The sequence below is a fragment of the Xenopus tropicalis genome, chromosome 10 (assembly GCF_000004195.4).
Source record: "Xenopus tropicalis strain Nigerian chromosome 10, UCB_Xtro_10.0, whole genome shotgun sequence".
NCBI lineage: Eukaryota > Metazoa > Chordata > Amphibia > Anura > Pipidae > Xenopus > Xenopus tropicalis.
In genome coordinates, this window is record NC_030686.2 from 32,046,593 (window position 1) to 32,063,793 (window position 17,201).

Sequence of the window (17,201 nt, forward strand, 5' to 3'; positions counted from 1 at the left end):
TAGTTATTATTCTGCATATTTTGCAGGGATGTACAATAAATGGGTGTATACATTAAACATACAGATTTACAAAGCGCCCAGTAACTGAATCAAGAGGTAAAGGGGACCCTGCCCAAAAGAGAGGAGAAACGTTATTTGTTCTTTGTTGGCATACCATCCTCTTGGGTCCAGACTAGCTGAGGTTGGCTCCGAGGACCATCCCCTGGGGTGGTGAAACACAAGATAGATGTGATGTAGCTGGTAAACTTCTTTAAGCCAGAAATAATGCCGACATGGGTGTTTTCTTGGAATTTAGGTCGCACTGTGATCACCATGATTTCATCTTCCTGTCCCGGCTCCCACACCATCAGCTGCGAGAGGAAAGTGCAGTTAGCAGGTATGGCACACAGGTCTGGGCTGGGACTCAAAAAAAGGCCCTGACATATGAAGTACACAGAGGCCGAACAGCCCCACCAGCCCAATAAATAGTGACTGTCTATGGCATCTTACAGCAGCCCCTCTGGCATTTGCCAGAATCCACAGATTGCCAGTCTGGGCCAGACGCACAGCATGGGATGAACCATTTTTATCCTATAACAAATATACATTTACATGCTGCCCTGAATGTACCTGGATACTGCCCAATACGTTTTTTGTGTACAACTGACCATCATTATGTAATACAGAAAAGCTGTAGCTTAAAACTTAATTGCTGTTTCTCCTAAAGGAACAGTAACACCAAAAAAATGAAACTATTATATACACTTTCATTTTTTAGTGCTACTGTTCCTTTAAAGCTAGAAAGAATTATAAATGCCTATCCTGCACATGCAACAGTCACTTCACAGAATTAATTATCAGAATAATAGCATAACAGGCATTTTTAAGGGCTCAACTGCCAAGCAACATTACAACCAAAGTAAATCACTGTAGTTTAAATGTATCTCCAATGTTTCTTTTCCCAAATGAAATATTACAGAGAGAAGAATTGTGACTATCCCTGCTTTGGATCTCCTCCAAGGTTTTCTGTATACCCAATAACCATGCATTGAGGGAAGCCCATCTCCCATAGACTCCAGTTTAATCAAATAATAAAAAATTTAAAAATTGATTTCATTTTCTTCTGTAATAATAAAATGGTACATTGTACCTTAAGATATAATTAATCCTTATTGGAGGCAAAACAATCCTATTGGGTTTAATTAATATTTCAATTATATTTTAGTAAAGTTAAGGTATGGAGATCCAAATTATTCCTTATCTGAAAAACCCCAGATGCCCAGTATTCTGGATAACAGGCCCTGCACCTGTATGTATATATATATATACAGTATATATATATATATATAAACGTAAATGTTCAACATTACTACATATAAAGAAGCTGCATATAATAGTGATACCACTCCATACTTTTCTGGTTAATCTTAAAAGAGTACTATGCCTGAGTGCATTAAATGTGTGAACTAACAAATTAGCTGCATTAAGCAGATTGTTAGATCTTATTATTACATTGCAGAGACGAATGGCTGACTTTGGCAGAAAGCCCACAGTTCGCACCAAGCCCACTAGATGTCAGAGCTGCAGAAGGAAAAGCGATTGTGAAGGTTACATCCAAGTACAAACTCAGCTTTCGGGAAAAGACCACAAAATGTAGCCAGCCCTATGTATCTGTATCACTTTCTCCTGCTTGTTTGTGTAAATAAGTGGAGATGTATTGATATAGTGCAAATATGCACAGTTGTTATACAGCCTTTGCTGTCTGTGTTTTGGAGGTGCTGAAGTGTGATTCAATGTAACCCCCAAATAGATCATTTCCCTTTTCTTCACCTCACAGTCGTCATCCCTTGCTATATGTTTATATGCCACAAACCCACTGTCTTTATTCTAAGGGTGAAGACACACTGGGCTACTAGTAGCAGCTACTTTTTCATGCTACTAAACTCCAGAAAATCCCCTTCCATAGACAATACTGAGAATTGCCTGTGCTAAAACACACGTGGAAACAGTTATCAGTAAATGATCAGCTTTGTCTATTTTAGTAGCCACAATAAGTAGCTGCTACTAGTAGCTCCGTGTGTCTTCACACTTAAGGTGGCCATACACGGGCAGATCTGCTCGCTTGGCGATGTCGCCAAGCAAGTGGATCTTCACCCGATATCCCCACCTACGGGTGGCGATATTGGGGAGGCATGTAGGTGAATTCTGCACGCAGCAATGGGGCAGTTGGTTCGGGGACCGCATCAACGAGCCGATCCGGTCCCCGATCCGACGGGATTTTCTAACCTGGCCGTCCGATATCTGGCCAATTTCAGGCCAGATATCGGTCGGCCAGTCCAATCGTTTCTGCCCCTACACGGGCCGATAAGCTGCCGAGTCGGTCCAAGGGACCGATATCAGCAGCTTTTATCGGCCTGTGTATGGGGACCCTTAGTCTTACTGGTAGTCCAGCCTTATACCCTCCAGCTAGTGATCTATATTTCCAAACATAATCCTAATAACCTTTGCAGGTCTGGACTGGGACTCAAAACTGGTCCTGGCATTTTAAGTACACAGAGGCCCAAACAGCCCCCACCAGTCCAATAAATAGTGACTGTCTATAGCAACCTTTCTTACTCGTGAGCCACAGTCAAATGTAAAAAGACTTGGGGAGCAACACAAGCACCATAAAAGTTCATGGAGGTGCCAAATAAGGGCTGTGATTGGCTATTAGGCAGCCTCTATGCGCATCAGCTTACAGGGGGCTTTATTTGGCAGTAAATCTCTTTTTTATTCAACCAAAACTTGCCCCCAAGTCAGGAATTCAAACATAACTCCCTGGTTTGGGGGCACTGAGAGCAACATCCAAGGGGTTGGGGAGCAACATGTTGGTTGGTGATCACTGGTCTTAGGGCTAGTCCAGCCTTACACCCTCCAGCTAGTGATCTATAATTCCCAACATAGTCCTTATAACCTTTGCAGGTCTGGACTGGGACTCAAAACAGCCCAATAAATAGTGACTGTCTATGGTATCTTACTGCAGCCCCTTTGGCATTTGTCAGAACCCACAGATTGCCAGTTGAGGCCTGAACCTTTGGATGTCTAAGAACAGCCAAGCCCATAGACTGGGTAACCCTGACCTGAATATTAAAATAAATACTAGATATTTCATGGTATTGCAGTATGAAGTTTGTAATTAGATCAAGGACGTTATTCAATTTGATTCAATGATGCCTGAGGCAAACATTATGGCAACACCAGCACCTATGTATACATTGCAAAGGCCTCGGCAAAGCAAATATCACATAACTGAGTATAAGTTACAGAATCTGTGTCAGACAATGTTTACACCAATGCAGCAATGTAACTACATCCCCCCCAGCCCTCTCTACCCCTACTGGCAGGGCAGGCAGCAATGAGCCCTAGTGCAGCTTTAATCTCATGATTAACAAGGAGCATAAAGCTTTGTAGCTGCCAGGATTCAAACGGGCCAAGAGCAGCTAATTAGTCACTGATTTTAGAATTGAATTTCCTAATCAGAAATACTAATTACAATTTAATATGGATGTTAAAATATCTTCATAGTTATCCAGTTCTTGGCCAATTAAATGCCCAGACTTCATTGTACTGGATTCATGTAAATGAGTTTAATTAATGTAAATGTAGATTAATTAAAATAGAAAGCAATCAGGGGGCCATTAGGCCGCCCTGTCCATGTCTGTATTGAATAACAATAATTTTTTGTTAACTGCATATCAGGATTAAGTGGCACCAGGAACTAAGGGGAGAAACTGTACTTTAAGGCACTTAATAGAATTAACCCCTAACTGGTAAGGGTCAGGACAGCCTAAAGTGACCATGACAAAGTCTCCTTGTCATTAGTAATCTGACTGTGGGACTGGGACCTGCTACATAGATACTGGTCAGTGGATGTCTGGAAGCTTGACTTGTGCTGTAATAGCATGGGAATGTGAAATGTGCAATGGGTGTCTGGGACTGAACACTGTATAGTTAATGCCAGGGCACACAGGCTGTCAGTTGGTATGTGGCAGTGCAGACTGTGCAGTGGAGGCCTGATAATGCAAAGTCTGCAGTGACTGCCTGTGAGTGCAGACTATGCAGTGAGTGTATATTGTGCCGTGGTTCCTACGAGTACAGATTGTGCAGTGGTTCCTAGGAGTACAGATTGTACAGTGAATGCCTAGGAGTACAGATTGTACAGTGGTTCTTGGAGTACAGGCTGTGCAGTGGTTCCTAGGAGTACAGATTGTACAGTGAATGCCTAGGAGTACAGGCTGTGCAGTGGTTCCTAGGAGTACAGATTGTGCAGTGGTTCCTAGGAGTACAGATTGTACAGTGAATGCCTAGGAGTACAGATTGTGCAGTGGTTCCTACGAGTACAGGCTGTGCAGTGGTTCCTAGGAGTACAGGCTGTGCAGTGGTTCCTAGGAGTACAGATTGTGCAGTGGCTCCTAGGAGTACAGATTGTGCAGTGGTTCATAGGAGTACAGATTGTACAGTGAATGCCTAGGAGTACAGATTGTGCCGTGGTTCCTACGAGTACAGATTGTGCAGTGGTTCCTAGGAGTACAGATTGTGCAGTGGTTCCTAGGAGTACAGATTGTGCAGTGGTTCCTACGAGTACAGATTGTACAGTGAATGCCTAGGAGTACAGATTGTGCCGTGGTTCCTACAAGTACAGATTGTGCAGTGGTTCCAACGAGTACAGATTGTGCAGTGGTTCCAACGAGTACAGATTGTGCAGTGGTTCCTACGAGTACAGATTGTACAGTGAATGCCTAGGAGTACAGATTGTGCCATGGTTCCTACAAGTACAGATTGTGCAGTGGTTCCAACGAGTACAGATTGTGTAGTGGTTTTATTTTACCCCATGTTGAAAATGTGAATTTAGCATGAACTGTATGTGCTTGTGTGAATGCATCCCCCGCTACGCATCAAAACGCCACACAATTGTACCTTGTAACCCTGGTTAATCCCATTCACAAACTGCGGACTGGGTGGGTTCCAAGTGAAACGGATGGCGGTAGAATTGACTGCCTCAGTCTTTACATTCTCCGGAGGTACTGTGGGCACTAAAAAAAAGAAAGCAAAGATAATCAATCATTTATACAAAAGAAATGTGAAGCTACACTATTAGATTTTTTTTTTACCACTGATTATATATTATATTGTTACTAGCATTCATTGATGCAGTTTTAACCCAACAGATAATGTATAAATATCGATTCTGCTTTCTACCTCTAGGCAGAGAATTCAGAGAGAACAGGCATCAATAAAACCAAATTTCATGATTTTTTTCAGTCTTCTCTAGATAAACAGCTTGGAGTAAACAGCTCCCATAGAATTCTTAGATCTGAATTTGACCTGAAGGAGTTGATAGAATGAGAATGCGAGTGGAGGAGACCTACAGGGTGTAGGAGGGCTCAGGGCGGACAATCCACTTTTCTCAGCCTGCGTTATGTAGTTCACAAACTATTGGGACCAGGCAAAAATGTTCTTTTAATGCTTCAGAATTACACAGTATTCAGTGTTTGTTTGAAAATCATTGTGCCCAGAATGGGCTTTAGAAGTCTTTTTACCCAAAAAGGAAAATATCCTTAGATTAAGAGATCCTCACCTCCCTGCAGGGTCCATTCGGTCACCTTCCCACTGAACACTCCCACTCCAGCGCTGTTAAAAGCTGCCACCTCAATTTCATAGTTGGTCCAGATGATCAGGTCCTCCAGAAGAAGGTGATTAATGCTTGGATTGGACAGGTTTCGGTACTGATAGCCCACAGGCAGGCCAGAAAGGCAGTATCTAGAAAAACAGGGATATGGAACAAGCTAATCATGATAGAAGAAATATAGGAAGAGCAGGGATGACTATAGCTGTGGCGGGTCCCAAGGCAAAACATACATTGTTGGGGATGACCAATCCTGTACATCCTGACAACAATGGCTAAACTGGTGAACCTTGGATAAAGTGTTTTTATTGCCCAGTTGTCCCCATTTTGCCTTATGATATCATCTATCCCCACTCTTTCTACCTACAACTGCTGCTGTGCGGGGCATAGGGCAAAGGGAAGAGAGCCTGGGAACAGAAAGAAGCAAATTCATTCATGGAAAACACTGATAGTGTGCGAATTACATCATCTAGTCCTACCCGCCCTGCCACCTCAATGTGCCATCTTCCATTCTCTTCCATACAGCACCACCCATTTTAGCCCCACACCATCCTATTCCTCTGTCTTCGTCTTTTTACAACCAACCATAACCAACAACCTTAATATACTAAACTACTGTTAATCTTTCCACAAATATTCAAACCTATGGAAATGAAAACACTGTTGTGGGCAACAAGGTCCTTCATAACAGAGAATAAAAGCAGCCCTGTTCCCTGCTGCCCCTATGTCTGACATGTCCCACCTCCACTGTTTTTAAATATGTGTCCCTGACTCTGCTTATTTTACTGCATGTTCTCTATCTCTCTCTCATACAATCTAATGCTTTCTCCCAGAGCTCTGTTCATCTCCTTTTTGTGATTTCCCCCTCCCTCTCACATTCCCCCCATTCTTTATCAGACTGTCTCTCTATCGCCTTTAGTTCAAGGATACTTTATTAGCATGGCATTCGTACACAAGCTATACAGCTTACAGAACAATAACCCGGAGAACTTGGTGATGGCCACAAAGCAAAGGGGAAGAGAACAATACACCAAGTAAGTGAGGAGATAATACAATAGGGTGCCAGAGAATGGTGCATTTGGTTTACTAAGGAATAATACAGTGATGCATATTATTAGTAATACAATGTATTTTCATTGATAACCCAGCAATTACAGTTTATCACTTCCAATGCATGCAGAGGGGATAATCTAATAACCAAGGTGCTAAAATGAATCAGTGCAGTTAGCAGCAACAAACAATGACAAATTCATTTTAATCTTTTATAAATTAGGAAATTAAAGCAAATATCTGATTGGTAACTGCACTAATGCAGTTTAGGACCTATTGTAATAAGGTTGATTTCAGTCGTATTATACCTGCCTATCTGCAGAGGGGTTTTGTCTGTTTATACACACCCACACATTCAGTAATACAGGTATGGGATTTGTTATCCAGAATGTTCAGGACCTGGGGTTTTCCGGATAAGGGATCTTTCCGTAATTGGGATCTCCATAACTTAAGTCTGCTAAAAATCATTTAAATATTAAATAAACCTAATAGGCTTGGTTAGGATCCAGTAGAAGTTTCTGTTTTAATTTGACAGAGAAAAAGGAAATCATTTTTAAAAATCTGAATTATTTGCTTATAATGGAGTCTATGGGAGATGGCCTTTCCGTAATTCGGAACTTCTGGATAATGGGTTTCCGGATAAGGGGTCCCATACCTGTATTTTGGTCCCATACAGAGCAACATGGTTCACCTTTTGGGCTACTGAATTGATTGGTCTGATTAATCACAATCCTCTTACAGTTTAAAAAAGAAAGTTTTGAGTATATTACATTTCCAACTTTTGCGATGTTCACCCCTTCAGCAGTCCAACCGAAAATGACAAAATTGGGTCATCCACATATGTGATATAAATACACCTGATCCAGTCACTTTTGCCTCAAACCAAATTAAATGTTTGTGACCATCATTAGACCCATTTTTCCAGCTAGGCTTTGCATATTACATATTCAAGGCTTGAGACAAAATAAAGACCTGTGCAGGTCTAGGCAGGTAAAAATATACATATAAATAAACAAATAAACATTTTTTTTTTTTTAGAAAGAAAGCAGAACTTCCAAAAGAAATTAATATATATATTTATATGCTCCCCTACCACATGTGCTTGACCCACCTCACTACATATCCCTTAAGGATGCCATTTTGATGATTCTCTGGGGCAGGCTGCCACTGGATCATAATAGACTGGTTAGTGCGGCCGCTGGCCATAACGTTTTGGGGTGGGGCACTGGGGGGCTCCTCAGGGAGTGAAACTCTGTGGGGAGGAAAAAATAAGAAGCAGTTTAACAATCAAAGACATATAAGTAAGATTACATAACATACTATCCTGTATATCCAGAGTATGACTGCTATGCTTTCCCATTCCTTAGCATTAAGCCCCACTGTATTTGTACATGAGCAGATCCAAATTAATGGAATAAACCCCACTGGCACTGCCTGTTTTTAATGTGTTAAATGGCTGCCAAAGGCTAAATGCAGTCAGAGTAGTGGAGAGGCACAAATAATGGATTGTCCCCCTACTGGCGAAACTGTAATCCAACAACACAACACAGGCAAGGGGTTTGATGTTCTGTGCTCTGATAAATGCATCTGCACATTTCCCAGCATGACTCGAGCTGAAGTTTAATGTTGTTGCACTAAATCCTGGGCTAATCCACAGGGGCAAAGCTTCACGGTCGCCACGTTCGGAAATCATAAAAAAAATCAACAGGAGGGTTTCTGGTAACCTAACTTCAAAGTGCTTAATGTTGTCACGGAGCAGCGATCCTGTTCAAACACCTGTAGCAGTAACTGATGTTTATGTCCAACAATCTGTAACGCTTTGTAAAAAGCTCCCTCGACACGCTTTATACTCCATTGGCGTATACACTTTATAGGCCATTTACCCGTAGCTGTTCAAACATTAATAAAGTTTTACGGACGCGAGTAATTCCCTTCCTGCATCTGTTTGTGCCACCTTGGCTAGTAGTACTAGCGTGCCCACAAATAATACCGTTGTGTGTCCTTGCTGAACTGCCCCTTGCCCACATCGTTGGCAGCGCACAGGCGAAACTGGTAGGAACGTGCTGGAACAAGGTTTCGCACCACCAAAGCAGTTTGTTCAGGATCCAAACTTCCCAACAGGATGGTCCAAGGGGCATCTGTGTAAAGAGAAAAACATTAAAGCCCTCCCAATAAACAGCGGCATCGACATAACCAGTTATAGGACCCCTGTACTATTACTAATCTTAGGAGTCCCACATGTTCGGTGTCAATTTCTTCCTTTGCAAATATATATTACATTTGTGAGACCCCTGACAATGGGCCCCCTTCCAGCTGTTGTTGGACCCTAATAGTACTTTCCCTAGCTACACAGACATTCTTATGGACTGATCCTTCATCTACAGAACTTAAAATTCAACCATTTCTTGGAATAAACCTTAGATTTAGTGCATCACTACAGGAGCAAACTGCCCACTGTGTGATCCTCTGGCAAGCCATTTTGGTCCTGGTTTACAGGCCCATTTATACAGTTGTTGGTAAAATAGAAAATGCACTGCCCACTCAATCAGGTGGTAGAAACCCTGGTCTGATAATCTGGCAGTTGTCTAAACACTCACGCCTGGTAACTGTATTGCCCAAGTCAAAATATGGCTCTGGCAAAGTTTCATCCCCAACAATATCTATTAAACATTATTGCAGGGTATTCACCTGTCTCTTTGGAAAGTAATTTCAAACACTGTTGCCTGTGAAGAGGATTTCTTCTTCTTTGTATCAAGTAGCGCTTGCTGTCCCTAACATTTGATAATAATCATTTTGGAAGCAAATGAATGCATATTTTATGCTGTTTCCGCAGGGCGAGACTCTAGACACTGGTTCCAGGTACTTACAATGGATGTACGTTGGGAAATATCAGCAAGCAGACAATAAAAGCAGGACTTCAGGTGATGATGACACCACAACAAACCTGACTAGCAGGGGGCATTTGCAATGACATCTGAGAAAACATCTTGTTGCTCTTTTTTTCAATGGTGCGCGTGTATGAAGGAAGATTAATGAGGTGCATGGAAATGAAGGTAGCGTCTGCTCTAGGGGTTCAGTCCTTTGGGGTGTTAGATGGGATATAAGATCTGCATATGATATGAGCAGGCAGGCGAAAGAGATGCTAAATCTCTCTGAAGGCTCCTCATAAATATGGAATGCAGCTCGCGAGGCAAAGGCGCCTGCAAATAAGGCAGGGCTCCATTAACCCTCGTGTGGCCACAGAGGACCGGCGTCTAGCTCACCCTTCTGACCACATACTGGTTCATGGAATTTTAAACTAGGATCTGGCAATCAGCTCTGTTCTAATATTCATCAAATATATTTAAATACATAAATTAATGAATTCTTTTTGCCCAGAACACAAGATTATTACGTGACATATCATTTCATATCTGTCCTGTGTCCACTGCTGCACCTACAGTGCTTTTATGTAAAGATCTTAAAGCTGATATGCTGGCACAATACTAAAACCTCTAGAATACATCACTTGCCGTATGTAGTACAGTAACATATAGGCTATCTAAAAATGGCTCCCCATGATTATAGGCAGGTCTTTGTAACCCCTGAATACAGTGCCAAGTTCTACTCCACTTGCACATAGTAAATAGCGATGCACATAACGGGTGCCAAACCAATATTTAGGTTGCAAATCTGATCCCACCCCCTTGAGAAATAAGGTTAAATGGCACTAGTCTAGTAACCAATAGCAACTAACCAGCATTTAGCTTTGTTGACAAGTTAAAGTTCCCATAATACAGGCAGACTGGGGATTCAAACTCTGCCAAAACATTGCTCTTTCTAATCAATATCTTGGGTTTGTCCAGATACTGATCAGGAAGGCTGGAAGATTCAATCAGTGGAGGCCATTGTCCATAGCCATAGTCTCCTATGTGGTCCATAGGTCAGATGATTGGAGGAGCTAAATTTTTCTTATTCTCTTGAGTGGCCAAATCAGTTCAAGATCAATTCATTTGATGACTTGGCAAATCTTGTAATGTATGATGAGCTTTCAGGCAATTAAATAAGATTTCTCATTGGTTGCTATGTGTTAATATTTTTAAATAATGTGGTTGCTTAGAAAATGACCTTTGGTGTTTGTATGATAAGATAACTACTAAAAAGATGAATTGGCCCAAGTGTGAGTTGGCTCCAGTGAAGCAGAGTGGGTTGGCCAAGGCATAGCCTTCTTTATGAGGCTCTTGCATTTATATGAATATCCAGGAAAAAATGCTGGTTCCAAGCCTGTGGGGACAAAATCTGCGGCCTGTGTCCCTCAATGCCGGCATCGCCACAATTCTAACTGAACGTGCTTCGCTGGATTTCAAATGACAAGCAGAAAGGCAATTCAATCTTTGTAATACCTCAAAATCCACAGAATGAAAAAAAAATCTTTTGTAGAAGGGGAAAGTAATATGGCAGCCAAAGAGTTATTATTATGATCTGCTTTGCTATTCCACTCTGTGCCTAGATGCTAAGCCATCTATCTACAGGACGTGCTTATCTGCACAACACAATGTTATTGGGAGCTGTGTCTCTCATACCAAGTATGTCTGCTATAAAAATGGAAAAAATTCAATTTACAGGGGAAAGAGAGTAATGTTAGTGGGTGCTATGGGGAATAAGTATTCAAACACACGGGGGATGTGTGGTACTATAAAATAACACTGCTGCCGTGCTACAGTTGTAACTATACATGTGTATTTGTTTAGTTATTCCCCCCCACACTCATCTGTAATTTCATACAGTAATTTCTGAGTGCATCAGACACCCGGAGGCTGATTTATAAAGGGTCAGTAAATGTTACCAAGAGATGGCGACGATTACCGCCCCGTAAAACTTTACCTAATCTTTTACACTGAACAACTTTTCATTCCAGCGTGGAAATCGTTGTCAGAATCCTTTATCCACACATCGGATATATGGCACGGAGTCAGGATTCAGATGGGCGAGCTACTGAGCAGCGCTGGGTACCCTTTCTTCCCACAGAACAGAAAGAAGCTCATCTGCTCAAAGCAATCAAACCCATTCGGGCAAATTCACAGGAATCCAATTTTTAAAAATGCAACAATTCCTGATATAAAACTTCTAACTGGGATTAATACTGACCTACTGGGGATTTAATATTTCATCATTCAGCCCCCTGGATTTGGGAGGAACCAGTTACGTTTGTTCCTGGGGTGTGCAGGCATCTGAATGGGTTGTTCTGTGCAGTGGAGTTTAGGCAGTTGCTGTTAAATCCCAGCATTTCTGAACCGAGCAAAGTGCTAAAATGAGCCAAACCTGAGTGCACATTGATGCCATTTATTATATGCCCCTTCAGCCAATGCACCCCTTCTACCTGCTCTCACACTCAAGGGAACCCTGGAATGACCCACCAGATCCATATTCTTTTAGTGGGTTGCGTCAGTAGCTGCAACTTACCAGCACCAAGTAAACTGGATGCTAACTACAAAACATCAATCTTAATGAAAAATTAGTGGCTCAGTTTTTCGGCAAATGGAGGAGGAAACCTTCTTAAAAAAGGCTTTCTAAAGCCCTTTTTAACGGCTCACCATTAATCAGTGTGAGCCCGGGTGTATAAACCACAGGCTCTCTGCCAAAACTTATTTACAAGTAATGTAATGGTGGCTCACCCAGTGACTTGTGTGGGTGTACAAACCCCAGACCCTCCACCTCCAACACACGACTTCAAAACACTCCAGGTAAAACTATAGGGAAAATGCACTCCCCAAAGACAAGTAGTGGTCCAGGCGCAGTGCCCCAAACCCGTAGCTTGGGGTGTGAATGAACATCAGATGAAGGAGAAATGGCACGCATTCCTTAATCCACTAAAACTTGTCTTTATTGAAGAGATCTAAATCCACGAAGTCCTTAGGACTGTGTGCCATTTCTCCTTAAACTGAATGCTAAGACTATTAACACAATTCGAACTGCAGGGGGGAAAATATGCGTCACAACTTTCATGCCTATTTTCATTCTTCTATTTTCATTAGTGCATCAAGCACTGTTTGTGCTACTCCCACCCAGAGTGCAACCACAATTATGATGGCATTCTAAAAAAAAACACTGTATTGTGGGTAAAACTGAAAAACAAACTGATTTCATTGAACATTGCACTTAATGAGGTTTCCTTAGTTCCTCAGGGCCCCAATATTCTCCAGTGTTGGTTTTGTGTAATTCTACCCTTGCAATGTCCCATTCTTTAGTAATACAGACTGACTGTTGTTCAATTACGCCGGTGGGTTCCAAAGGAAAACTTACCCAGTTTTGTGCCCAGAGGACACAACTAACTCCATCTTGACATATCTTTAAGCTTGGCTTATAACTAACAGCCACTATGCTGTTTCCATCCCCTTACTGCATTCAGTCAAGCTGGCACGGAGTAAATTCAGAAAACTGGTAGCGAGTGTGTATGACACTTGTCAAACAAAATGGAGGAGCCGGAGTTAACTGCACTTAATGAGAAATATGACACTGTCAGTTTCCCCGAGAAACAAAAGGGACATGATGGATTGCTGCATAGCCAATTAACGAGATTACTTGTCTTTTTAAGAATGACTGGATAAATAAAATGCAGTCTCTGTCAAACCTGATTCTAACTAAATGGGACTAGCTACTTAATTGTGCATTAAAAAGACTTCACTTCAGGCTTATGTCTCACAGAGAGATTAGTAGCTGCTACTAAAATTAGTTTTCATTGTGTTTTCATGTGGCAAGCAGTCTATTAGGCCCCATAGAAAACAATAAAACCAATTTCTGGAACAACAAGGAGCTTCTATAAATCTCCCGGTGCGACTCAAGCTCCAACACTGCCCCATATTTTATTAATGATTTCACTGATCATCGTCTTGGAAATAGGTGATTGTTTCCTTCATTTAAAGCAGGCATAATGATTTCAGTCATTCCACTGATGATCTCACACAAGGAGCCAGTTTCTATTAAGATCTGTTCAGCCTCTGATCTTCTGTAGCCACCGCCAGTTACAATCCAGCCTTCAGCTAATCAATTTATGAGGAGGGGAGCAGAATTTAATACATTTAATGTAATTTAAGTATGAGTTTCTATGGAGCTTAGGAAGTTTCTGTGACAACAATATACTATAGGCTGACAATCTTCCTCATGGTCAGTGATGTAGACTCAGATGGATCAGACCGGTGCTTTTCACACACTTACTGTTCTCAGACACCTCCACAATGTAACGAAGGAGAGGACTATTCCCATCAAAAGGCTTCACCCAAGTCAGATTTATGGCTCTGGACTCTACTAAGCTTAGTGTAGCCACAGGGTTCTCTGGTGCATGAGGGAGCTGCCTGGAAGAAGAATAAAAGGGCTGAATGAGTATTGTACCTGAGCCAGATTAGCAGAGGCCCTTTGCTGCAGATGGAAACACCCGTATAAGTAAAATAATAAGTTGCTGCTGTAGTACCTGACCCGCAGGTGAGCGCTCCTGGAATCATTCCCTCCCACAGACAACACCCGGCAAGTGTATGTCCCAATGTCTCCGGACCAAGTCTGTGAGATGTGCAAAGTTCCGTTCTTGTCCAGCTGGATCCTCGGAGAGTTCTCAACACTGACAGGGAACCCATCCTTCTCCCACACATACCTACAGGTAGAAAAGCACAAATCTATCTTTAGCGACCTATCAATCAATCCTGTTTCTTTATATTTAACATCACTGCATCTATATTTCTAGCATATAGACAGCACATTAGCACAACGTTCCAGGTATGGGGGTACATGACTATAAAATGGCTCACACACTAGCAGAGGTTTTTGAGAGATGAAATGATCTTGTGGTGTGCTCCTTCACTGTTGTATAAGTTACTGAGCCACACAGAAAATATTTTTAGGGTCCCTATCATCCAAAAATCATTTTGAAGGATTATCTGTGCTTTTTCTGCAATAAAATACTCAGTAGTTTTGTAGGTGGGCAGTCTACTTGCGCTGGAATCAGTGGGGCTCATTTACCAACACTGAGCACATTTGCCCATGGACAGTAAGCCATTGCAACTGCAGGTAGAACAATGAATGCAACATTTTGATTGGTTGCTATGGGTTACTGCCCATGGGCAAATTGGCCCAGTGTTGATAAATGGCCCCCACTCTGTTGCACCTGGAAATTAAGTAAAGGAAAATTGGTCCCACTAATTAAAGGTAGCCATACACAGGGTGACCAATAACAGTACTCCGACTGAATAGCCCATTGACCAAATGGATGCAGGCCTGGGTTGGGATTGAAATAGCCTCTGGCGGTTACTATGGGTTACTAGACCTGGTGCAAACGTTACAACATTTATAACACTAACTCGTTAATATCTCACCAAACTACACAACACAAATAGGCCTATATATTATGTAAAACCAAATTCGCCAAAAAAGCTGTGTAAAATATTTTATTTTACACCATACAAATAGCAGATTTGACATACTGTATATACTCGAGTATAAGCCTAGTTTTTCAGCACCCAAAATGTGCTGAAAAAGTCACCCTCGGCTTATACTCGAGTCGGGTGCTATGGGTCCCTCCAGATTAGCACCCTCTCTCCTTTGTGTGCAAATTAGGTGACCTGCAACCAGACCCTCCAGTGCCCTGGCCCGTTCCCAAATTCATCTTAATCTACCATCCTCACCTGTCCTAGGCACATTCTGCACTAGACATTGCACTTTATATTCTATATAAACTATATATAGTTTTGAAGGATTTTAACTCTTTGTGTTTTAGCTTGGTTGCTGATTGAGCTAAGGGGGTAGTACTCTTAAGGTATCATTGTTGATACCATATTGTTTTTGTTGACCCTCTTCTCCACTTACAGAGCTAGTTTACTGTTTTTGTTTGAAATAAATATTCAAAAACATATACCCCACTGATGCCTCATTTAATGTAATTTTATTGGTATTTATTTTGATTATTGAAACTTAGCAGTAGCTGCTGAATTTCCCACCCTAGGCTTATACTCGAGTCAATACATTTTTTTCCAGTTTTCCAGTAAAATTAGGTACCTCGGCTTATATTTGGATCGACTTATACTCAAGTATATACGGTAATTATTTCTGGTGGAAGTCACCCAGGAAAAAACCACGTAAAAAAATAATTATCTGATTGGTTACCGTAGGTTACTGCCCAGGTGCAATTTTTCTCAGTCTTTATAAATAACTCTCTTAACATATCAGGAGAGCTTGACCATTTTTTATCCATTGGTAAAGTATGGTATTATGAATACCTGGCATAAATGACCCCAGTACAAAGTTTACCCACAGTAACCAATTGGACATTTACTTTCAGCCCTACCAAAGCTGACTGGTTGCTATGGGTTACTGCATTGGAACAAATATGCCCTATATAACTGTACAACTGTAAATATTTATACAGACAAATATATGCAACTTCCTAGTACATTCTGTTCAACTGGCACTTTATATATCTCGGAGGCCCAAATTAAATGCATAATATAGTGAGACAACTTGCCACGCTGTTTCTATATATTGCTGGCTCGCCTGGCTTGTACTTCAGGCTCTTCACATTCAGTGAAAGGGGTTCAATGAAACTAGTACCGAAAGCTTTGGTGACAGTTTGCATTCAACCTTTTTATAATGATTTTCTGAGGAAAAGCCAGACTTAATGCATCCTATACGCTGGGCAAAAACCCTTCCTGACATTGATGAGCCTTAATAAGGGATATTGGCTCAACCCTCACTATCGTGAAGCTTCAAACCAATTTGCCTGCCATTAACTGAAATGTTATCCACAGATAAGGAACTTTCTTAATTAAACAAGTCTATTCCATAACGGAGGAAGTGATTTAAATAAGAAAAATGCAATGTTAACACATATATTAGGCATTATGACAAGGCAAGCAACACAACTTTGGTGTTGACAGGGCCGTCGTGGTATACGGGGTACTGTAGTCCCATAGTAGAGGGAGCTCCAAGAGACATTACAAGTCTGATTCAGACTTAAGGCAAGGGCGTGGGGGCTTGAGTGAGGGTGGGCAGGGTCTGGGCAGATCCTGGGTGGGATTGGGGGTCCTATTTTACACCTGACTGCTCATGGGTAATTTCCTCTCCTGTAAGCAACAAAGTCCCTGGGAATCACGGGTATCAATGCGGGTAAAGCATAGTCTTTATGAAACAGTGTAATTGAGTGACATTTGCCTTTTTTCTTCTAATTCCAGGCACTTTGTCGCCTAGGGGGTGAGGGTATTTTGAATACAAAGAACCATTATCTTAAGGTGGCCATACACGGTAAAGGTGCACAAAAGATCGTTAAATCCGCCACTAACGTTCAGGGCTGAAACGGCAGATAAGGAGGTAGAAACAATAGGATTTCTACCACCTTCTGCCGATTAAGCCCTGAAGGCAGATTTTGGCGCCCGATTAAAATCTTTTAACCTGGCTGATCGGCAAGTCGACCGATATGAGCAGACGCCTGCGATATTGGTTGACTCACCGACTTGCCATACACGCACCAAATCGAGGTTTCGTACGA

At 41.7% G+C, this 17,201-nt stretch overlaps 1 protein-coding gene across 3 annotated transcripts in view; it reads right to left on the reverse strand.

Moving 5' to 3' along the window:
* sdk2 (sidekick cell adhesion molecule 2) overlaps positions 1 to 17,201 on the reverse strand; it is a 347,374-nt gene that overhangs the window by 32,385 nt on the left and 297,788 nt on the right. For all 3 annotated transcript variants that reach the window (XM_031894269.1, XM_031894268.1, XM_031894270.1), the window contains exons 13-19: positions 14,142 to 14,318; positions 13,889 to 14,025; positions 8,685 to 8,832; positions 7,806 to 7,946; positions 5,597 to 5,778; positions 4,936 to 5,051; positions 155 to 350 (exon numbers count right to left, since the gene is read on the reverse strand). In XM_031894269.1, the coding sequence (XP_031750129.1) occupies positions 155 to 350; positions 4,936 to 5,051; positions 5,597 to 5,778; positions 7,806 to 7,946; positions 8,685 to 8,832; positions 13,889 to 14,025; positions 14,142 to 14,318 (1,097 nt within the window). The remainder of the gene's footprint in view (positions 1 to 154; positions 351 to 4,935; positions 5,052 to 5,596; positions 5,779 to 7,805; positions 7,947 to 8,684; positions 8,833 to 13,888; positions 14,026 to 14,141; positions 14,319 to 17,201) is intronic.